General features: G+C 34.7%; 1 protein-coding gene across 2 annotated transcripts in view; it reads left to right on the top strand.

The window, feature by feature from the left end:
• IL1RAPL1 (interleukin 1 receptor accessory protein like 1) overlaps positions 1–25,169 on the top strand; it is a 764,216-nt gene that overhangs the window by 167,536 nt on the left and 571,511 nt on the right. Inside the window, exon 1 of one of the 2 annotated variants that reach the window (XM_068917343.1) lies at positions 13,498–13,545. The exons of the other annotated variant lie outside the window; for it this stretch is intronic. Coding sequence (XP_068773444.1) covers positions 13,539–13,545 — 7 coding nt within the window. The 5' untranslated portion in view covers positions 13,498–13,538. Of the gene's footprint in view, positions 1–13,497; positions 13,546–25,169 lie in introns of those variants that run through there. 2 annotated transcript variants of the gene reach the window in all.

The following is a 25,169-nucleotide window of genomic DNA, read 5'->3' as shown; positions in this document are numbered from 1 at the left end:
AAAAGAAAAAAACACAAGCTTTTTCCACGTCATTCATTTTTCCTCTTAGGTTTCTGTGTATGCACAGAAGGCTTCTTACATTGTTCTCAATAGCCGTCAGCTCAGCTGCTCCAAGGACATTAATTGTTTTAATATTGATGTATAGGTGGGTGTGGGTGTCTCCTATCATAAAAGGATGCATTTGTTTATCTTCAGTATTCCCTTGACTGTATTTTCCTTGGAGTGGGGACTAGCCCTGCTTAATACTCACAGAGCTGCTCCATGGTCAACAAGAATTTCTTTTAAAAGTACTGTCCTAAAACAGAGGTAAAATATTGCAACTTTTTATTTACTGGAGTTGATCTTTTCCCATGTCTAGATATCTGTGACAAAATTCAGGATATACTATGGTAAAGTTAAGTACTGGTTTACCTATTAAGCTGTGATGCCTTCCTTCTAGATTTTTTTTCTAATTTTTGCAGTCATTTAAAATTAGGAGAAATTGTCTAGAGCGCCTTAGGAACTGCATCTTAGATTATCCCATTCTCCTCTCGTTATATTCACAGAAGTGTCTTTATTAGCACCATTTACAGAAACTGTTAATACTATTGTGTATTATTCTTTTTCATGTAAACAGATTCTTAGTGACAATAAGCACAAGGTGCAGAACATTGTTACCAGCTAGAGCTGTTACCAACGCTCACTGTTTGAAAACTGATAGCATGAGGCCGGGAATTGTGAGGAGACCCATAAAATCTTTCTACATGTCTTGGAGCAGAAACACAAAATTAAGCAGGAAATGACTCTGTTAAACAAGACCTCATGCAGTAGTTAAATAAGTATGCTGTTCATAAATAGAAAATTTGTTGTTCTGGGAGGTATAAGTATTCCACTAGCATGTAGCTTCACTGTCAGAAATGACAATATCAACAACAGAATTCACTGGAAAAAGTTTGGATCCACTATATGAAAAAGCAACAACAGCAACAGTATTTTGGAGTTTTTCCTATAAAATGGAAGTTTTCGTATTAAATGTTAATTTGAGTCCTTTTCCTAACACTAATAATATCTTTCTCCAGTCTGCTATATCCTAATGAGCTAGTGCCAATATTTTATGTTGAGTAGCATGAAATTTTAAATATTTCTTTACTTATAGTCACTTAAAAAAATGTTTGTAATGGTCCCGAAAGTTTACTCTATAAGCTATTTTTGGTTTCCATTTTTCCCATCAGTTTTTCTTTTAGATCTTGAAAGACTTCCATCTCCACATCAAGAAGAACTTCTGTAGCACCATATAAATGCAATAGCTTAATATCTTGCAATAATTATTGTCCAATCTTCTAATTTTGATGAGGGTGACAAGGCTAGAAACATTCCTTCTGCACATTAAAATTCCCAGGTTAATATGTAACAATAAAAGAAAAGCAGTATTTTTTATCTTAAGTTTTTAATATGTTAATAGTAGTAGTACTCAGTGCATGTCATGACTAGGCCTGTGTTTTTGAGAGAATGTCATCAGCTAAATGTGCTAACAACAAAATGAGAATCTTTCTTACTTTCTCCCTGCCTTTTGCTCTCTCCTCTGCCTCTTCTCCTCTGCCTCCCATTATTGTTATTCCAAGGAAGAGGTCAGAAGTGACAGGAGACCAGAATCATGGCATCCTGGAAAACACATAGCCAGAGTCCTTATTCTAAGACCATTTACTGTATTCTGACATTTAGTTGCCTGCGAAGCAGCATTCTGTTGTTCTCAAAGAATAAGATATTCTATTTAAAAAGTTCTATGTGCTTTGTAAAGCTTCCTAAATGTACTGTCAGTACCTTTATTATGACAGAGTATTTTAATTCTAAAGCTTAACTTACTTAGTCTACTATTTCTTGCTTATATTAACATAGTGATTAGTAAATAGAGTAGTAAATCTATTTGGGACATATAATATTCAGTGCCTATATATATAAAGTGTGGTGAGATTGAGAATTGTGCCCCTTCCTCCTTGCCCCCCATCTTTTACCGTGGAGCGCAGGATCGACTTTTAAAGGGTTGAGGTAGTCTCTAACTGTTACTAAAAAAGGGTTATAGGAGTTTGTTCTGTCTTCGGAGGATTTCAAAACAACTAATAGCTAAATGATGTTTAATGGAGTTGTGCAAGTATACCTGATGGTTAAGCTTATTTGGTTTCATTAACTGATCTAAAATATTTTTATTGACTGACTTCTGTGGACAAGTTCTGCATTTCCTGACATTTCATATAGAAATGCATACATTTTGACCAAACACTTGGCAAGATTTGGAGGCAGAAGGCTAGAAAAGGAGAAGAATAATATGAAGGAGGGAAAGAAAATGACACAGTTCAGAAAGTAAGTGATTAGGACCTTCAGGTGGGGTGGCAGGGTTTCAGATGTAAATCCGTGTTTACCTTGCTTTAAACAGACTGAGCCCATCTCTGGCGTTCTGCTTTTCTTCTGGATTTCTTCCTCCCCACAACCTCGATATTTTTTGCTGACTGAGGGGTTTAAGCTTTCATTAGAAAGTAGATTACACACCTATCAACATACAAAGGAGTTAACAACATAAAAGCATAGTGCTATGATAATAACAGCAGTCCAGTGGTGCTAGATTAGAGGCTAATGTGGATCCAACCAACTTTGGAGCACACCAGGAGTAAGCTGATGCCTGGCTGCAGAGCTGTGCAGGTGTTCCTCCGACTGGACACTGAGGAGACAGCTTTAGAAGATACAGCTCCATCTTTCTTTTCTATTTAAATGATTGCCCTCTTTCCCTTGTAGGACCCCTGTCAAAGGGAGGTGTACTGCAGCTTCTGCCCAGCTCCTAGGGGAACAATTCAGGGAAGGAAAATACCTCCAATAAGGCAGTATGCTTTCATACTTTCATCCTCTATTTCTTGTTTTTTCAGATATTTTTCTGAATTAGATGTTCCTCAGTGTTACAAAGTGCCATGCTACCAAGCAGTCTTTAACTTTACACTGACAACACTTTTTGTCCTCAAATTTTCAAATATGGAAAACATAATTTCTTTTTTATTCATAGATCTTTAAACAGAAGAATGAAGTAAAGTAATAAAGGGAACATGTGGAGAGAGTTGTTTTTTTATACTGTGTTACAGTTCTGCCACTTTTCTTGAAGTTGAATAATTTGCTAGTATAAAAGAAATCCCAATGATGTCCCACATCAAATGGAAAATAATGTACCTAAAACTGCATTTCTAAAATGTTAACTTTACGGTAATGTCACAACGCTTTAAATCCTGTTCTTTTTTGGGTGTGGGAAAAGTATAAGCTTTATTTTAAAGGCTTGAGTCATTATAAGTGCTGGAGTTAAGTCTTGACAAAGAGTAAATTCATCCTTATTTAAGTATCTTTTAGAGAGTACCTGTGAGGGAAGTAAGTAACATGACTCCTGTTTCATTATTTCAGCACGGGATGGCATAAAAAGCCTAAGACAAAGTGCAATTTAGACTCGAGTCTCATCTAATAGACTTGCAGAGACATTAGATTTAGGTGTTGCTGTGAATAAATGAAGAGGGTTAGGGACTAAGACACTTATGTGGGATGAAATAATTCTGTGAATTATTCTGTGTGTATGCTATGTATACATTGCGTCTTCATATATATTAAGAAAGATTACTCATAATAGCTCAAGATATCTCGTTCTGGTGGAACAGACTTTTGAACTAAATCACAGATACGTGTCCTCTATAAAAGACATCTTTTGAAAATGTCTTATTTTTGGTAAAGAACCATAAAATAGTAATGTATTTGACTCCGCTGCACGTTACTGTTGGAATTGAAGTTCCTTTTAACTACAAACTCATCTATTTTTACTGTGGAGGTGTGTTGGGCCAGGTGTTTTCAGTGTTTCTCTAGAGACTTTTTTGAGTATCAGAGAGTGTACCATAAACTTTTCTGTTTTTATAGAGTATAAAACTTTAGACAATTTATGGACATTTTTAGTAATCTATGAGCAGTTGCTTAACTGCATAATTGGAAAATATGGGCAATGCTGCTGTTCCCGCTATTATCCATAACCATTTATGGATAATTTAGAAACTACTGTAAATTTAGGAGTCCAATATGACTTTTAGAAACAAATATACCAGCCAAGGTAGCACCTTTTAGAAGACTGACAGAATTTTTTTTTTTAATTTTTCTCTTATGGAAATATATTTCTTGTATACAGAACTGATAACACTGAGGAAGCAACATGAAATGCATAATGCATATATTTTCATGAAAATAAATTTTCTTTTCTTTAATGCTTTCTAGACACCAAGTGCTAATCAAAATCTTGTGGTAGGATCAGAACTGTGGATTAGAATTTAGAACAGCAGTTAGACTGCACAATCCCTGGTATATTGGCTATATTTTCTCTTGTACTCATACATCCAATGCACAGGTGAGACCTTCCCCTGCAGACCTTTTACTAATACAAATAATAATGAAACTTAAAAATAATAATAAGAAGAAAAGGAAATAGAGTTGTTGAATATGGATAAAAGTTTGCTGACCTTTTTAATTATTAAGGGACTTGCTATGTTTCATGCATAGACAGCAATAAATATGTTGTCTAAAATGTCATGCTCTAGTGGCAAAAAACACAGAAGCGGATTAAACTGTAGAGAACATGAAAAAGAAATTCTGAAACAATTCTGTTCCCAAAATACAAGTATAGTCCCTCTAATTTCATTGTTGCAATTCCTGATCTTCATTTGTGACTGTTTTTTTGTATTAGTCTTAAGTTTCAGATATAACCAGTGCATGAATTCTGGATAAGTATAGAAATTTATCGATATCTTTGTTCATATATATATTTGAAAAATATGAATATAGGTATTTATATATTCATATATAATAATAATACAATATATCAATATATTATATATTCCTTATGCATATATAATTCAGACTTACGTGTATATAATTCATGCCTTCAGAAACAAACTGAACACCGAAGCAGAAAGCTAGGCCAGAACTGTAAAAAGTAATTAGAGCACCTCAGTCACACTGATGACCACTGTTATTAGGACTCTTATAAAGTGAGCTTTTTATATAGAATGTTGTAAACTGCTAGTAGTGATCAGTAACACTATACACTCAACTTATAAACAGAAGTATAATCTCACTGACTGACCAATTTTACAATTTCTGATTATTTTGGAGTTATTTTACAATGTTATGAAGTTAGTTAGCCCTTCTGAGGCAAATTGCATTGTCCAGATTATTTTTAATGTGAAAATCAATTACATACTAATTTAATTGTAGTGTCCAATGTATGTTTTATATACAATGCGCCATTTTAAAATATTATTTTATTTTACTCTATTTGCTGTTTCTTCATTTGTGTCCAGTGGTTCCATCATTTACTTCTGAATCAACAAACAACATATTGTGCAGTATTTCTGCAAAATGACTTTGAGATTAGCTTCTGACTGAAAACTGTTCAACTCCTTCCTCTGCATCTTCAGCATTTCTTTCTCTTATATCAAGCCTGTTTGAATAGGATTAAGAAGCCTTGGTGCTGCTGATCTGTAAAAAGCCTGCTAACAAGTTGATTTATGATTAGTGGTCAGTTTGATAAAAGCCATGGTTTAATATGTTTCATTGTTGGTGTTTTCACAGCTCATAGGGGGCACATATCTCCAGCAGGACAATTTGGTATAATGAAAACTGACTGGTGCATACATCCTCTCCTCATAGATATTGTATTGAAAAGATTAGTAGTCTTTATTTCTCTTAATTTCTACTTTTAAAAGTGCCAACAGGAAATTTCTATGGGGTTAGTGAGGTTTATGGGGTTTAATTTGATTACCTTGTGCTTTCTGTAAGTGTAACTGACTTCAGTAGAGGTACCTGGATTTGTTTCAGAGTGTATCTTGATCACGTGTACACATGCACAGACAAAAACAAATCAGCTAGTGTTTCCCAGAATGTAATTTTTACCAATCTCCTCCTTTTTTTTTCTCCCCACTTCCATCCTACCCACACTTTTTATTAGTAGTGCATTTTTGCTTATGAATCTATGGTTGAGAAAGCATTTATAGAATATCAATATAAACTCAACCCATTGAGGACTTGCAAAATACATTAGCTTTATTCTTAGTTTTAAGGCTGGAGAGAGTAGAAAATACATGTGTGATGGCAAGTGTTCATTTGGCCAAATCCAGGTTACCATTTGCGAAACTTTGTAAGTTCATGAATACTGATGCACTCCAGTGCACTCAGCTCAAACCGAAACCTTTGTTTCTTGAGAATTTTTTCACCGAACTTGATGTTTCATTCACTCTGTAAATTATGACAATACAGCGTCAGGATGATTAATTTCAATGCAAAGTATCTATTTACATCTCAGAGCAAAGTTTTCTAATTATAAGCAGTTATGGACTATTTCTTTTCATTTATATCAACTACTGCAACTTTTCTCAACTATTTCAACTTTCCTGTAGAAGTTTTATATTTAGTTTAGAACCTCATATTCAAATAATGCCGTGTCATGGTTCAATTTTATGCTGCCACTAGCAGCAAGACATTAGATTTCTCCTTACTTCAAATGGAAGCACGGAGAAGAGAGATAAGTACCATGTGTCAGAGTTTATACTTGACACCATGTATTTCTTCTGGTAGAGTGATGCTAGCTGGTGTGTTGTAGAAACAAGCAGGAGAACAAAATTAAAATCTCAGGCACTTAAGCATTACATGAGTATCATAGATTTTCAGGAGTATGTAGATGCCTAAAGAGTCACATTAAAAATGGTGAAAATACCATTGCCTATTAGGGCCAATTCCCTTCAGGTGACTACATGCAGGAATCTAACTTTTATACTTTCAAAATCCTACCAAGTGCTGAACTGCATCATTAAGTGCCTAAATATCATTTACAATCTTGCCCTTGTTCCTCCAGGACCTATCTAATGAAAGAATAGTTGCAGTGAAATGATTCAAGAAGAAAGTGTATGTTGATATATATGGCGATTAAATAAAGCCACAACCATTTATTGCAGAGGGACATGATTCTTTTAGCAGAATGACAGTTTAAGGACAAAAATGTTATAGCATGTAAGCTGAAGATTCAGAAGTCACTTAAGCACTCATGGGCTCATCTCTCAGCAGACCTTCAGTGGTGCTTTCATGAGTGTATATTAACTGTAGAAAAAATTAAACTAACTGTGACAAAGCTAGTGTTCATATTATGATAAGTTAATGAGGTTCTCTTTTAACTTATTGCAGGATAGCACTAGATTAAAAATTACAACAGCATGATAAAAATATAAATATATTTGTCAATTATTTTTAAATGATTTTATAATATTTTGACACAAATATGAGACTATCCGTAAAAAAGTAAAGATTTTAGTAAAATAGTCAAAGCGTTTCAGTAGTATATTGTATATTCTTATATTTCTGGACCTGAGCATACTCTAAGAACATATTCCTAAACTGTGTCTGTAAGATTATACAACAATTTCTTAATGACTTCTTCATTCTTGCATTGAAAAGGGTAATAAGAACGCAGTTGTTTATTGATGATTTTTACTTTCCTTCCGTGTCTGCTAGTGGTCACCGAGTAGACTGCATTCAGTCTAGGAAATAAGGGTAGAGTGCAAATTCCTTCTACGAAGCCCTTCTGAAGAAGAGCTATCTACAGACTTCTGCAGTATTTACAGTCAGATCCTGTAGCTCATTCTGTACAAGGTGACCAGCTCTATCAAGTCCCTGTGTTACAAACTCTGCCATTCCTGTTGTCTCTTGAAGTGCTACAATTCATATCTTCCCAGTACTGCATAGTGACATCTCTCCATCTTCTAAATCCAAAGACATGGTGTCTTTTGTGTCTTCTCTTTCCTACCATAGTGGGAAAGGGAGATCTTTCCTTAGCATAGCCCAATTGAATTCAGTAGATTTTATGTGATTTTAGAAGGGCATGAGAATCTGGCCAAGTATCTTTGACTCGGTGTATTGAGAAAGAAACAAGTAAAATTAAAGAAATGTAAGTCCCTTCAATTTTGTTTTCTCCTTTGCTTGCTACATTATTAATATGCTTTCAAAAAATTTTTTTTGCTAAGAATTAGCTGAAAATGTGCCCGTATATCTGATTAGTTAAATGAATTTACCAAAAGATAATCAAAGTTTCTGAAACTAATAACTGCAATATTGCTTCACTAGTTACTCCAGGATTAATTTTGTATTATATGCTACAATCTCAAAAGATCTAACTTTATTTAATATTCTGAATGAAAGCCTTCTTGATCCCGAAGAAACCTTAAAGTTGTTAGGTCATTGCGAGGTACTACATGCTCCTACTCATGTATATGCCAGCATACACATTTCTGCTTGACCAGTGTTTCTATGTAAATATACAGCACATATTTGCCTTCCTGTAGGGATCCCTTCTGCCTATTTGAATTGAAAAAAATTACTTTTAACCATTTACTTTAGGAATTTATACCGAAAGTTTTTACAGCATTAATAGCAATAATAAAATCCCTCACCAAAGTCTTGGATTAAAACATTGCTTAAGGAGGCACTTCTGTTTTAGTGCAAACAGATTTTGGTTAGCGAGAGAAGATTTTGAACTGCAACTGTCCTGTGTAGTAAGGGAAAGTTTTTCAGTCTGTCAGAAATCTGATAAGTTCTATTTTTTCCTAATTTAATCTAAAAGATAGTCACCCAATTGAATCCTTATAGATCAAGAATGTTTCTGAAAACACTAAAACTCTTTGGATAGGTGAATTGAAGTTATAAATAACAAAAATCACTGAGATGCATTTTAAAGAGATGACAAATCACCCTTGACTGCTTGATGATGTATCATGGCAAAAGGGTATTTGTTTTAATCTGATTATTAAACATTCGTCTATGATTACTAAACAACAATTAATTACATTGTTGAGTCCTGCTTCAAGAGCAGGGTCAGATGACTCTAGAATTCAACTCATATGACTTATTATTGTTTATATGCATACTTTTATTAAGCATGCATATTTTACTTAACTGATGAGACACAGCCAGATTTCATTATACATGTGCCTCTTTCATCATGAAACTGTAAGTATTACAAAGGTCACCTTGATAAATGTCAGTAACAGTGCCCACTGAATATAAATAAGAAATGCCATTTTTGGTGTAAGAATTTTTTATAGCTTCCTCATGGGTGAATTCCCAGTAATTAGATTCAACAATAAATGTAATGTGTGCATATAAGTATAATAAGCAGAAGTAGAGACATCAATTTTTCCTTGTTTTGCTCATCTGGTGAGGTATTTCAATCTCCAGTTTTGCAAAGAGGATTAGGGTTTAGAACAGGCATTTACACAGCCAAACTCATTGATTCCATGAGATTTTGTACTGACATCTTTGCAGTTCTGTAATGCCATGGCCTTAGAAATAGCAAACTATTATATAGTAAAGGCAGGGAAATGGTATGTCCAGGTCTTTTGTTTCATATAGGTACAAGTTTATTTATATGTTGAATTTAAGAGAGAGTTAATTTAGAAGTTAGAAAGGTAAGGGCAGGAGCAATGTATTGCTCCTCAGAAGAGTGCAGAATCAAACCCTAAACAAATAAATAAAAATTCTTATGGCACGTCAACAAATATTCATGTAAAAAGCAATTACAAGTGATGACATAGAAAGTCTTAAGCACTCAGTACTTTGCGTTATGTATACCGCATTTATTATGTATTTGTTCATCTACAAGGTGGAGAGCTGCTTGAAAAGCTCACTTCCAAATAACTAATACTAGAATTGATGTATCATAGGGAGAGCCGTTTTGTCCCCTGGTATATGGGAATGCTTAACCTAATATATTATACCAGAACAGTTTATCTATCATCTCCAATGTTTTCAGTGCTCTTTGCTTTGTGATTTCTTGATTTATTCATTAATTAAGCAACTACAATGCAAGTTATTCAATTTCAGACTGAGAAAAGCTGAAATGAATAAATGTGCCTTTAAAAGGGGAGACTGTTAGAGCACTTCTAACTTCTTAGTTTATTTTAATTATTTACATAGCCATAATTAAGCTATAGTGCACTTCATCCCTGCATTAAAATTAAGTAGAATAAAATTATCACTTTTTAAATAACATCAAATTAACTGTCATTAATGAGAATTTAATTACCATGTTTTACATTAGATATACATTTATAGATCATTAGCTAATTATATCAACCACAACTGTGTAACACTTTACATAATAAGATAGCTAATCTAAGCCTAAGAGGTAATTAAAATGTAATATGTGCCATATTTCATTGTCCATGAGGAAAAATAATTATTAATCAATTAAAATGTATTAGACCAAATTTGCCCTTTGAAGTGGCCTGCCCAAGGCCTTCTCCACCATTATATATACTTTTATTTCGTAGTTTGGGCGTGGAAAATAGAGAGAGACTTGAGTTTCCCAACATTTGTGTCGTTTCCACTGATGGCAGGCAAGAAAATAATGTGTTGAACATCACTAATTTAAACTATTGAGTAGAGTTTGATGGAAATGTTGGCTTTAGTTTTCTTTTTTTTTTTTTTTTTTGATGTTAAGGATTTTTCTCAGATTTTTTTTTAATAATGAAAATTTTCTCAGAGAAAATTTCAAGATTTTCTTGGTGAAGCTTCTCAGATTTTCTAAGTAGAATTTGTGGTCAAAACTAGAGAGAGAAGCAGGCTCTGTACAGTCCATTCACTTCACAAGAATGATACATTAAGGTTTCAATACTAATGTCAAATATGAGCTGAAACTACTTTGCAAGTCCGTTGGAGTACTGTTATACTTAGCCTCTGTCTTTCCTATTGTTAAAAAAGTGAACAAAAACAAACTAAAACTCCAGAAACAAAACCGCCACACTTTTAACTATTCCACTTTGTTGGTATGTAGTTGTAAATTTGCCTCTTAATGTTTTAGGTTAATGTACTATGAGAAATTTATAACTCGGAGAAGAAGATACAAAATCAAGAATTTAATGTTATTCTAGTCAAGGATTTATTATTAGTCTCAAGCAAGACTAATTTGAGCAGACCAGATTCTTAGTGCAAGAGGATACACTTTACTTCAGAAACAAAGGAGATGTTACCATCCACAATTCACGTTTTCTCTGATGCTCAGATGTTGTTGCACCTGCGCTCCAAAGTGTATAGGTCCTGCTGAGCAGTATGGGCAAGCAGAGTCTCAGCACATGTCCTCACACTCTGGGAGTTGTTGTGTAGATAAGGTTTCACTGCCATCCAGACTCCGTGTGGCCAAAATTTATTCTCCTTCCTTTGCTCCATTGCTTCGTTCACAAGTGATCACCATCTTCCCATTGCTTCTCTATACGTAATGTGATTTCTCGTGTTCTTCTACTAGTGTTTAACACCACTCTGGAAAACACATTTGAATTGTTGCATGCGAGAAATATGCTTGCTATGTGCGATTCTGCTTTATGTAAATGGCTCCAAGCTACAGGCTTAGGAGAAGGACAAGTGAAAGTCAAACTGTTTCTAGAGCAACAAGTTGCAATGAAAGGAACACAGTTCAAATTGTCTAACTACTATTGTTCTTTCCAAATGATGATACAGCTAAAACTGATACATGTAAACTTTCTCATCTCTCCCCCTTTCTCCGATGTTGTGCTTACTTCTTCTTCTTTGGCTCCCCAATTTAACGGCAGTAGCCTTGTTCAGGAAGAAGTGCGGATTACCAGAGGGCAGGATTTCAGTAAGCAGTCTGTACCCTGAGCCCTTCACCGGCTGTGGGTGTTGGGCACTCCTTCCTCCTCATGGTGGCTTTGCTTAGGGTCATGTTTATACATGTGATAATGCAGTTTGCTTGCTTGGTCTTTTTTCAACAGTAATCCCTAAAACCGACTTTATCCAGCTCCCAAGGTCCTTTATGGAACAGGAATTGACCACTTAGGATTTGTGTTTATAGCCATGGTACCTCTGGAATCATGCTGTGCTTGCAGGTTCAAGGCCTCTGCTTGCATCCTATGCTCATAGTTTTGGGGGCCCTGTTACAGTTACTTATTTTTCCTTTAACAGCTGTGAGGCTGGCATTTTCTTAGGACATATTCTTTAGGACTGAAAACATAATGTTTTCTTAGTACAAACTAGTCATGAAAGCAATCTTTTTCCAAGATCCTTAATAGTTCACTCTACAAAAATAACAATCCATTAGAAGACACAAAGAAACATACAGGTATAATTCTGTGATACAAACTTGTTATTAATATCTACTAGTGCCGGTGGTGCACTAGTAGATATTCTGCAAATCAGAATTACTTTACACCATCGTGGAAGTGTGTTCTGTCATTTATGTCGGATGAGATGCTACAAAGCAACGGGTTAAAATGTAGGTTCTTGTTTACTTTTAATCAGAGGCACCTGTCTTCAAAGCAATTCCATCAAAGTATAGAAGAGTCATGCAGCAAGCATATTGAAATTCAAAGCAGATTTTGCACTGGTATTTCATTTTTCACCTTACCTCTACCTGCTTACCTACATTGATTTATCTGTCTGTAGAGGCAGAAATTGAAATTGAATCTTTCTTTTCACATGCTTTACTATCTTTTAAAGTTATTGGTGGCATTATGTACTTAATAAAGATTTAAAGAGGTAAAATTCATTCATTGATCGAAACGTGGTAGACAGTTGTTAAAAAGTGTATTGTTATATGTCATCACTCATGTCAGTACTTGTTTAGGAAGTATTAGTAAGTAAAATCATCAAGGTAGTCTTTAAGAAGTGCAAATGATTTGCTGTTAAAATAGATGTCAACTGAAAATCATTAACACATTTGTCTGAAATAATTCAGAGTTTTTTTTAAATGTATAAAATATGTAAGATTGCTTTATGATACTGATTGGTACTGTGAGAGGTTATGTTTAGGCAGAAAAGAATAATCAGGCTACTTTTTTTTCCCTCTCTTGATATAAGGCATGGCATTACTTGATTGTGGCACTGAAAGTTTCTTTAATTTCCTGTAATGCTCTCCTACATCATAAATATTTTCTAATTCGCTCCAACATTATATACCATGTAGCTATAACAAACAGAAATAGTACTACTAAAATTTCACCACTCTGTAATGATTGAATTGGATGCCAAAGTCCTCTTTGAGTTTAAATTTGTTTCACACTGTTTTCCTACGCTGAGAAATTAAGTTTTTGTACTTCTATAAAGGTTGTGAATTGATCCTTAAAAGGATAAAATATGATTTCAGTAAGACCATCACCACCATTCTCAAAGATCTGTTATCATGCAAAAAAGACACAGGGAATTTTCTCAAAAGATTTCCTGCTGACATTGCTGCTTAAAAATAGACTGAGACCCTCCCTGCCCCGCCAAAAGTGAGGCAGATATGATACACAACATCTTGAATGCGGTGGAGAAGCTGGGGACAGAGCGATTGTTCACTTTTTTTTTGTAATGCAGCGCCTAGGACACACCGCGTGGAGTCACGAAGCGGCAAGTGCAAAGCGGGAAAAGGAAGTTCCTGCTGACGCAGCGCGCAGTCACACTGGGGAACATTTGGTCACAGCACGTTGTTAGTTTGGCTGCAAGAAGTTTAGTAAATGAAAGGTCAGTCCGCTAAGGGTCAGGGTTAACTGGGGGTGCACTGACATATGACTGTTCTCATACTGTTTTGTGGGTACTGCGTCCCTGGCCCGTGATGGAGACGGGGTGCTCTGCAAGCTGCGTCCTTTGGTGTGTGATCTTGCCTGCGGAGAGAGAAGCAGAGCGCTCAGCCATCGTTTTTCAGGTGCTGCGACTCTGTGTACTTTGTTGCCTCAGAAACTGATACCCACATGCCATGCTCCAGAAATGAAGCAAAAAAACGAGTTTGTGGAAAGAGCACTAGAGATGTGCTGTGGTTTTTTGGATGAGTTTGATGCATGTATTTGGTGCTGAGCAGGGAGCAAGACCAGACAAACAAGAAAGAGATCCATTGCTACCCACTGCTAGGGCTAAAAACCGTGTATTTTGCATTAGTCTGTACCTCAGACAATGCCTTGTTGGCACTGTAAAGCTTGTTTTTTTTTCATCATTTCAGCTAAATAATCTTCAATTTTGCTTAAGCCAAGACTGTCCGAACAAAATGTACGTGTTCCTTTCACTCATAAGGATTCTGGAAGTTTCAGCAGACATTAATCATAAGTATAAGCTGTAGACAGGCATAATCATAACTAAATAACCCTATTGTCTAGCCAAGATAGTCTTTCTAAGAGGCAGTGCACCTAACATGGATGAAGAAGGAGACTATTGTCTTTTTAGTGTTCAGAATATGTGAATCTTATTTGGTGTCCTTCATAGTGCACCTGGACATCAGAGCCTTACCAGTTCCTATATAGTTAGGTGTCTCCACCAGATGGCTGTGGTGAAGTTTAGGGCTACTCAGAGCTCTGTCTAAGTCATAGGTTAACATGGCAATCCTAAGCAAAAGATGTTACATTGTTTTTGGCAAGGGCCATATAACCTGGGCATTTTGTTGTCAGTTTGATTAAGTCCTGCAATCCATTTATTTTTTACAACATGTTCCTGTGTAGGTAGTAAGTCATGGCACATTTCTAACTGTTATCTCAGACCTCTTCTACCTCAGTCCTTAACCATATTTGTTTATTGTAAATTACCAATTTTGAGTCTTGCAGTGTTCATTACCAGATTAGAGTCTGCTTGGGATATGGATTGTCACTTCAAAATTTTATACTGGCTGCTCTAATGGGAATAGTTTTTGATGTGGGAAATGAAGTACTTCTATGGCATGCATTTTAAGTAATCAGGCCCATTCAAAATGGAATCTGGGGGATGCTTCTGAAGCATAAGTTACAGATGTCTGACTTCCACTGAAGCTTTCAGCTTAAATACTATTTGTCTTTTTTAAAGTCTCACCTCTCTCTAATTACTTTCTTCAGAGTTTCATCCTAACCAGTACTACAGGCAATAACAGTCAAACCAAAGAGATTTTTTTTTTTCCCTTTGTGTTTGGGAGCGTCCAAAATCTAGCTCTGATATTTACTCTGCTGTACTTTTGTCAAACACTGTTTTGTGAGATCACTTATGCCTGCCCTCTCTCTCTCCAGAGTTCACCTTCTGGTTGCAAACTGTGCATTTATAGTTCAGAATAAATGCTTGTCTCTAGTCTTAAAGCAGGCTTACTAGGCACCTTTTCTGATAATAGTGCTGTAGTCATAGTTCATAGTTCGTAATTCATAGTCACTTAAACATGGCACTTATTTACTGTAAGAGAAACGTGCAGTTTCAGTGTTGTTTGATTGAAAACAAGTTTCAGTCTCTGACTTTAGGACAGGCAAACCTTCCTAATTCTGCACAATACTGTGCTGAAATTTCCTGACTTACCACCTGATGCCTGGAAATTCCTCCTCATATCTCATGCATTTTATAAACACATTTCTAAGAAAAAGCATCCTTCTAGTGAAACAACGGACTAGACACAGTTTTCTTTCAATAATAGGTGTATATTCTTGTTATGCTTGCAGTTTGCAATATTCCAATTCGTTTACCCTAATTGACATCTCTATTCCTGTTTTACTCAGTTACTTTTCCCTGACTATGTCTTTTTTTTCCTCCAGTGCTAATATCACTGGCACTATACTGCATCTATAACCTATTCCTGGGTGCGGTATATTACCTTTACAGTCTCATCGCCTTTGCTGGAGCACTATCCGTTCTTTCTGTAGCAAGATCTTTAACCTGGAAATGCTGCTGTCCTCCTCTTTACCAGTGGTGCACAGAATTTGCTGAAGCTTGCAAAGCCTTGCAGAGCCGTTTAATTCTGTATAGCCTTTGCATGATTTTTCAAACACAGAGCATTTGTTTATGCTGCTTGCCACAATCACAACTCCATGAGCAGCTTTTTTGTGGAATCCAACTGAAAACTTCATGTGAGATTTGAATTCTAAAAATCAGCAGAAATGTCAGAGCACAAAACACACTATATGAACTTTTCTCTAGAAGTTATGAATTATTTTGCTCAAAAAAGTTCATGTATAAAACTATATATGTTTATTTCCAAGCCATCCGTTAATCTCTTTCTGAGGTTTTTTTTTCTAGTTTCAACTATCATGCTGACTCTTCTTCAAGAACAGAATTTAAAACTGAAAAATTTTTTCTTGCAACTTGTGTCTGTTGTAAAATATCCTGTGTGTTCCTTCTTTCTAAGTATTCTCTTTTTCAGAATCTCCTGTGATTTATTTTTATGTACCGTGGTTGTTAAATTGTGCGATATAATCTCAATATCCAGTGATTCAGAGTTAGTTATAGGTAGAAATAATTATATTTTATATAATTTGTGTTTATACTTCTTTTGACCTTTCCAGATTGGTCTTTTTAGGATCTCTTTCAAGTGAAGTTTTTAACAAGACTAGGTGCATGGGAAAAATACTTTTTCCACAATTTTTGCTGTGCTCAGATTAGCGTTTGCATATGAATGTATTATTAATTTTAAGTCAATATTTCTTTTCCAGACTTTGTATCCTTGATATAGTTTACATTGCAATTAGTTTGGGATAAACTAGAAATAAAGGCAGATGAAAGCCCCTGAAGGAAAGCAAATTAACAAGTTAGACATGAGGTCAAACTGAAAGGAACCTTACAGCCTGTAGGCACTTCAGATCCTTCCTACAGAAACAAATATAAGCACGCATGGGTACTCCCATGTATTATATAGCAACAAAAATAATAAAAAAAAAACCTTGAGCCATGAATGTTAAAATTAAATAAAAGAGAGGGAAACTAAAGGGGATAACATATTAAAGTATATTGTTGTGCTTTTCATAAATTGTTAGTGTACTTGCTTGTCACTAGGCAGAAAGAAGTATTAAAAAAAAGCTTTCAGCAAACAAATGTACCTTCAAGCTCTTGTTTCAGTTTCAAAGCCTCTAAGCAAACCTCATTATTTCTCTTCCTTTATGAGTATGTTCTGTGCCCATTATACATGCAGTAAATGTTAAAATGGCATTAAAATGCACTCAGTTTTCTTACCTCTAGACAGTTCATAATGGATTTAAATAACAAATGATGTTTAATCTACCTAGTTTTTTTTTAATATTTTCAATGCTGTAATGTTTGTCATGAAGTATGAACTTCTGGAAACTTCATTTTAAGGAGGAAGCCTGAGTATGCGAAAAAAAAAACCAGATGTCCTAAATAAGAAATTAAGGAGCAGAAATATGTAAAAAATCACTTTGGTAGTATTTACACAGTGAGCTAAGAATAAGGGTAGAAATTGATAATGCCAGAGCTACTATGTAATTTATGATTCAGTTTACATCCCCAGTGCTTGAATCATAGTACATTTTAAAACAGAACACAGGTTGAAATATATTTTATTTAAGGATAGCCATTTCCAGTGAAACTACCAAGCATGCATATTCCTGTTTCCTTTAGGTATTCACCAATGCTTTATAAGCTACCTTTGTATAGATCCCACCTGCTCTGCTGAAACAAAGAAGAAACAGCAACATTTAGGACCTTCTCTGTCAAGTATATTGGTAGAACTTGGTGATGTTAACTACTGTTCATGTACTACTGGACCATATTTTATGAGTGATTTTGTATAGCTTGCAGGTAGTCATGTAAGTTATGTCATGAAAATATATTTTAGAATTATTATTAATTGGTATGAGTAAGTAATAGTATAGTAAAACCTCCCTAAAATTAAGGTCTTATTGTGAAAACCAAAGGCAGATCAAATCTGAATCAAAGATCACTGAAAGACGCAGTAATTGCAGCTATTGTAATCCATAACTGATAACAGAATATGAATTAAAAATCTTTTTTTTTTTCATTCAGTCAAAATGACTTTTTGCATTGATAAAAGTTAGAAAGAAAAGCCAAAATCAGAAAGGCTAAGTATGAACTCTCCCACTCAAACTGCTTCTGCCCTGTTTCTGTTGTTTCTTTCTATTGAGTATGTGATTGTGATTGCAATGTTGCTGGCTCTGGCTGCTTTCTTTCTGTTGGGGCCTAAGATATGTTTCATGAACACTTATGAGTGACATTTGTTTCTGCATTGGTCTGACTTGAAAAATGAAAACACTAGTAAATACAACTTCTTTTTATTACAACTTTTTTGTGAATCTCCTTTTATTGCTTAAATCACATACCATAGGGTTTACGTTTGTATCATCTCTAGCTTAGTTAAAAAGAAAGAAAGGAAAACCCAACAATTAGTCTTAATATTTTTGACAGGTCTAGAAAGACATAACTCTGCTAAAGTTCTAATTAGAGCTACATAGATATTAGTCCGGCACGTGCAGTGCAAAGAAAAGAGAGCTACAGAAATATGAACCTCTCATGATTAAAATAGTAGAAAATAAACATCAAAACTATGCAGCTATGGTTGCTTGTAATGCAGTTTATGTATGGGGAATTCCAAGGCATATGTGTTTTTCTTGCCCAAGGCCAAAGAGTAAATCAGTGGCACAACTGAGAGCAGCTATTAAGAGTTCCCAAAATGCTCATTCTTTCAGACTTTGGCTCCTCTGGGACATGGAGTAATGCATTTTTAAAGCTGTAGACACCAATATACAGTTTAAAAGAACTTTTAACATATGCTTGAGAATTTAACCAGAATAAGTCAGAGCTTGGTTTTAAAACAACCAGCATGTAAATGGAAAACAATATACTTTTGCCCCTCAGAAGGTGAGTTTCCATAATCAAATTTTGACTAAATGGATGCTTGTTTAAAACCCTTTTCCTTAATTACTTATCACTTTGGGTAATGAATCAACTTGGTTTAATAAAAGTGTTCCTATACTATGGTGATAAGCATTTTAGAAGAGAGCTGCATAGAGCAGTTCCACTGTAAGGACTAAATTCAGAAAGCTCAAACAGTTGAAATAATGAAACTGTGGTGCACGGAGTAGACTAATTCCTATAATTATGGAATTACACTTAAGAGTAAGATCAAGGACAGAATTTACAAGGAATACAAAACCTTGGGGCAAATCCCTAGCAACATTTTTTCACCCGATCTGTAATTGCGGAATGAATTCTTCCTTCCTCCTGCTCCTGATGACTGGCTACATTGCAGGTTATAAAGAAGTAGTAGTATGTGGAATTAAAAAATTTTATACAGCTAAATGAACTGCAGTGTATGCAAATGTTACAGAATTAGTATATCATACTTGATGTAATATTTACATCCCTTTATATAAAAAACCCTCACAAATTAAAATATTGATACTTAATAAACGTACCAAATGTCAGCATATAATATGCAAAAATGTATTTTACACTAATATTGATATTGAACAGAAGGTCATTTGGCACACTTTCATGCCATATTTATTGCTAACATGCTGTTTAATACAGAATGTTGTTCATACAGAATGTTATTCATACAGAATGCTGTTCCTGTCACTGAGTCTAATCTTCCTTGCAAATCTTTTAAAAAAAAAATCTTATTCCAATGGATTATGCAGAGATCAATATTCAAATTTTGGACATTTCAACAACTGAAACTGGAGCTAGGTATTAGATTTCCTTATTGTGGCTACCCTAAAGCAAAATTCAGAGAGGAATGATGCATAATACCGGGTACCATCTCTGCTTTCTTTCATTCAGATATGTCCTTCAGAGACTTTGCTGAAAAAAAGGTAATGAAAATTATGGAAGACTAATTTGAGAGTGGTCTTTAAATTCACATACATTTTCCTGAATGAAACAAAAGGATAGAATCACTGACTAGTTGTTCCTTCATTTTTATTTTTTCATCAGCTCTTAATATTTGGCTTTTGCATCCTGTTCTTTCTGTAGAGCTGGCAGGCACTCATGCAACCCTCTTAGCTGTTATGAAAACAAAACACATACAAATTCTACAGCATATATAAGTCATTAGACTGTAAACTGCTTGAGAGAGGAATCATCTTTTATTTTGTCTATTTAAACCTTACTAAATGGAGCCATGATCTGTTAGTTGAGCTGGAAGCAGAACTGCAAAGTTAAGAATTAAGGAAGGAATTTTCCAAACTTCCATTTTGTCAAACTTAGAATATTTTATATACGTGCATTTGTTCAGATGCTGGACTTCTTATGTCCAGGATAGAATTTTGTATTTTAAATATAAAGAAAGACATAGAATAGGAACTAAACTGGGAGTCACAGAGCACAGTGATCCTGCAGTGCTCTACAGTGGATAGCAAGGTGTAATCAGCGGGTGGGTCACTGGTCCTTATTTTTCTTCTTACTGTTGTTGAAAAGCCAATATATTTGGAAAGCTCATACTCTCCATGAAAATGAGTTCTTTCTACTAGCCCTTCACTAATTTCTGGTGAGTAAAAAGATCTCCCCCCCCACCCCCCCACCCAAGATGCTTCTGGCTTTAGGGATAATTCTTATGCTTCCAAAAGAAAATATGGTGGGAACATCTACACTGAATTCTCTTTACTCTTTCTCTTGAAATAGCCAGCTGAACATTGTTTATATTGTCAGAGGAATTCTGGAGCCCAAACAGAACTGATATCTCTTCTGTTGCTAGTCTATCCAATACATAATTTTACCAAAAAAATCAACAAAGTGAGTAGTGACTGTTTCGTGTTATTTTCAGAATAAAATATGACCAAAATAGTATAAAATAGTATAAAATTATATTAGCTTAATCTCTAGGCTAATTTTCTATTTTTCTTAATATATCTGACACACCTAATATCTGCAGTTTGATCAATTCACAATAAACAATTTATTCCAAAAAAATTGGAAGGAAATATCTTTCCTGGTTAATAAGATTTTTGAGGGAGAAAATTTTCTCTGCAGATAAAGTGTATGCATGTTGATTGTTTTGAAAACTGTGTTCTGTTCTTTCCATAACTGTATTTCTGTCTATACTTTTTTAAACTTTGTGTCATGATGGTTCTTAAGATCCAGCCTTCAAAGTCTGCTATATCCTATTCATCAGCTATTATGGTAATTATAGGATTACCCATTTTAGCACTTATTTTCTTGCAAAGAGCATAAAACATAAATATAAACATATCTTACTGCTTGGTCCCTCTTGGACTGAGATGAGAGAGATCAGATGGATCACCTTCATAGGTGAAGCCAATATGCTTAATTAAAATGATCTTGAACACTCAAGACGTGCAGTGAACATGCATAAATTTAAGCATATTTAAACATATGTGAACTATCTCATCCGGAATTAAAGTGACTTTAGATGGCTATAGTTTAATATTCAACAGAGTGAATAGCAGCTGGGCGATTAGACTTTGCATAATAAATATATTTATCAGCAGAGATGGTGATGCTGGTGTGGACAGAGCGCTCAGTCTCCTCCATGGTTCATTCTCTGACATGCTACCTGCAGAGTTTTAACTACATGCTGCCATTTAGTAAGACAGATTATAATGAGACTGTAATCTAGTTTTTTTCTGCTTCCTGACATATAACTATCAATTAGCTGTAAACTAACTTGAAGACAATTTTTGAATATTCACCAGACTCTCCTTTAATACTTTCTTGGGAGTATTTCTCTAACCAAATCCAATCAAGGAGTTTGTTAGTGAGGGTTTCCAGATCTTTGTATACTTTTCAGAATTATTGTTTAAATCAAAATGAGGCTATGACTTGACTAATGATCCTGTAGACAAGGAATTATGACTACCTAGGGTTTTTTTCCAGTGACTACAAATCACACTTTGCTTAGTTTTAGAGTGCATCTTACTCCCTTATTTCCAGTCTTGCTAACAACATAGGATTTTTTTTTCCTCTCCTTTATTCAAAAAGACCCATTTAGGATGTTCAGAAAGATGGTCTAGCTGAGTTGCCCTGATATAGTAGGATTACACAAATATCATAAGAGGTGCAATTTACATTGTAAAGTTAAAACTTTTTTTCTAGTATGGAGAGGTTTCTTTGTTCTCATTGTTTCTTTGCTATGAGCCGTATTATTTAAAGGTATGAAAAGCTCAGTAGCTTTTCCATGGGCCAATAAGAAAATTCAATATAGAGTTGAAAAGAAACTGTTAAAAGATAAATCTGCATGGTCAGGGTTTTGTAGAATCACTTTTTCAGAACTGACCTGCCTTTGGAGTATCACTTCAGGAAAGTTTAGCTCCACAAAAGTGAGGAATGCAATTTTTTTTTTTTTTTATTTCATTCCCACATAGGCCCCTATATATAGATACTAACGTCATGGCTAATGAGCATGTAGTCCGTAATAGCATCTTTTGCGTGTCTGCTTTGTTGAAACATAAGCATTATAAATATGCAATGATGAGAGAGGGATTCAGGGGTGTATGTAAGTATTTAATCTTTAAAAGATCTTTCGAAAATGTATTTTTCTTCCAAGATCTTCTGCAGTGTAAAATTAAGACAAAACTGTTATTGTATTGTTGTATCAGTTTTGCTTTAGTCTCCAAAAGATGCCATGGTTTAATTAATTACAGCAAAGTACTTTCGTATGACTCTGAAAAGGGTCACAGAGTATCATTGCATTTTGACAATACCTATTTTTTTGGTTTGGGTTTTGTTTTTTCGAGTTAATTAACGAAAGAAGTAGATACTGCTGACTCAGCTGTAGAGCGTCATTCCCCAGAGATGCCGTTGTTCCCAGGGGAGCTGTAGTGGTTTGAAGGTTGTTCTGTAGTGGTTTGAAGGTTGTTGTGCCCATGTAGCTTTAAGTCTGTTGACCCTAGAACAGGAGACAAGGTCTCTCCTCTGTGGTCACGGCCACTTCAGGAAAGCTAACATTGTCAATTTAAATGATTGCATCCATACTTTGTGTAAATATTTTTGAGTGGTGTTTCTCAGCCACTTTCATTTATGGTTTTTTTATTTTTTAATTTATCTGAGTCCATATTTTTTGTTCTGTGGGTCTTTGGTCTTTATTTCACTGTTTCAGAAATGATTGAATTTCTTCATTTATATTGTTACCTTGAAGGTATAATCCATCCTCTGGAGTCTTCACTTTTTATAGACTACACTCTAGTCCTTTATCATTCTGTTTTTCCTCACGCGTTTTATCCTCTTTGTCTTTGTTATCCTTTTAGGTTACTATTCTTTGGATTTTATCTAACTCTTCTATAATCTTTCTAAACTGTGCAACCAGGCATCACAAAGTAAGATATAAACTTCATAAAATTCAGAAAAAAAGCCCCAAGCCCCAGACCTTTACGTTTGGAGTTTAAAGTAGCTCAACATCAATAGGAATACCAGTTGTCACTAAAAACTAATGCATGACCGTGGCATTTTCAACCTCTAGCTTTTAAGTAAACTTAATCAAAATGCAATCAAAAACTTTGGAAGCAAAGTGCAATGCTTTTTCAAGTGCTTGTGCTACTCTGAGACAGCAACATTTTAATGAGAACATTTAGGAGGAGAGAAGAGCAAGCACAGAGACCTACGCTACAAGGTGATGCCTGGCAGGAAGACTTATGTTTACCACTGCTGGATCTGCATGTAAACTATTGGGATAAGATAAGGTGGACACTTCTGGCCACATCTGTCATTTTTTTAGAATTTTTTCTAGTTTGAGTATAGAGATGTTAAATCATGTGCCAGTAGAAAAGTAAAAGATACTCAGCAATATTTTCATATTATGCAAATATACACCAGCTAAAAATCTCTCTTGCATCAATATATCTTTATGAGTATTCCAGTGAGACTATGTCTGTTTGCAGCCAAATAATGATACAGTTCAGAACGCTCAATGGGATTATTCAGATGTGGATATTTATTCCCGTACAGGAAAATAATGCAGTCAGTTATTTAAATTAGTGGTGATGTCCATGCTGTGAAACACAGAATAAGAAAACACTGCTGCTATCACGTCATAATCCACCATAAATATCAAAAATTCCTTTTCTGTGACATAGTTAAAACAGTCAACTGACAGTCCAACTCTTTTTCGCTATATATATTACGGTTTTAGCAGGTCTTAATGAAGGAGTTAATGAATATTCAGGACAGATTATAGGTACTGAGAATTCTCTTAGGTGATTTGTTGACAACATTCTTATGTTTTCAGTTGTCTTTTTGTGTTGCCTTAGTGTTAAATGGGAATAAAAGAACTTCATGGAAAATAGAGGAAACACTGTGAGAACCAGTGTAATATGTCACTGAATATAAAAAAAGTAACAACAAATTGCACAGAACATGCTGAGTTCGACATTTGGCAATAATGTGTATAATGTATGTGGACCTTGTAGTAATTATTAAAATGATTATAGGACATGATAATTATGAAATACTCTCATGTTTGTTTTAGATATCATAGAAGCTACAAGACTGTTAAGTTTCACAGGCTGAGCACTGACTGATGTAAATTGGGACTACTCTGCCGACTTCACTGAATCATTCTTAATGTTTGTATGAGATTAAAATATGACTCTGTAAAATTTGTAAAGGTCTACCAATTTTTATTTTTATTATTAACTTTTCTTTCCTAGTATTTATAGCTGAAAATATAAAAAACTGGCACATTTTGATTGTAAATAATTTAATCATGCATCTATTTGATAAACTAATGTGAAACACTTCTAAATTTTGCTTCTATCTTCTCAGATTCTATATTGCACCAATTTTTCAATGCAAATACTCAATATGAATACCTTTTTTGCTTTATTTTGTGTAACAAAATTGCACATGCCTGAGCCAGACAAACAATAGAGTAAGAAAATCAGCACGGTACAGAGTCAACAGAACTTCATCCAAAAGCCTGAAAAAAAAACCCACGCACAAAATGGATCTTTGCATTTTGCTCTGTGTATGTATTGGAATGTAGCTAGTAGCATGTAAAGACACTCATTCGGAAAAGATTTCTGGATTCATATTGTAAATTTAATATTTGATTCACCTAAATCGTGTACTGAAATATATTTTCTTAAAATGATTCTTTAGTTGTCAAAATTTCAATATTTTATTACATGCTTATGTTTTTTGAAATCTGAGCTTCCACCCTTAAGTTTCATATATCCCTTTTCTTTTTCATCAGTCTCCACAAATTACCCCCTACATCGATAGCAGAAATAATATTAAAGATTCATGAAATGAGGAAGTAGATTGATGAGAGAGATTCCTTGTGATTCTTCCCATATTGAGCACAGTTACACAGTCCTCCAACTAAGTTAAATTTTGACAAATGGCAGCTGTGGCTGAAGTACTTATGCTTCCATATCAGTTATTTATAATAATATCTTACCAATGCTTATCTTAATGCTAGTAAAATGGGTTGATTTTGCTCTGTG

The sequence above is a fragment of the Struthio camelus genome, chromosome 1, assembly GCF_040807025.1.
Source record: "Struthio camelus isolate bStrCam1 chromosome 1, bStrCam1.hap1, whole genome shotgun sequence".
Lineage (NCBI taxonomy): Eukaryota > Metazoa > Chordata > Aves > Struthioniformes > Struthionidae > Struthio > Struthio camelus.
Note: the sequence above shows the minus strand (reverse complement) of the source record. Positions and strands in the feature narration are given on the sequence as shown.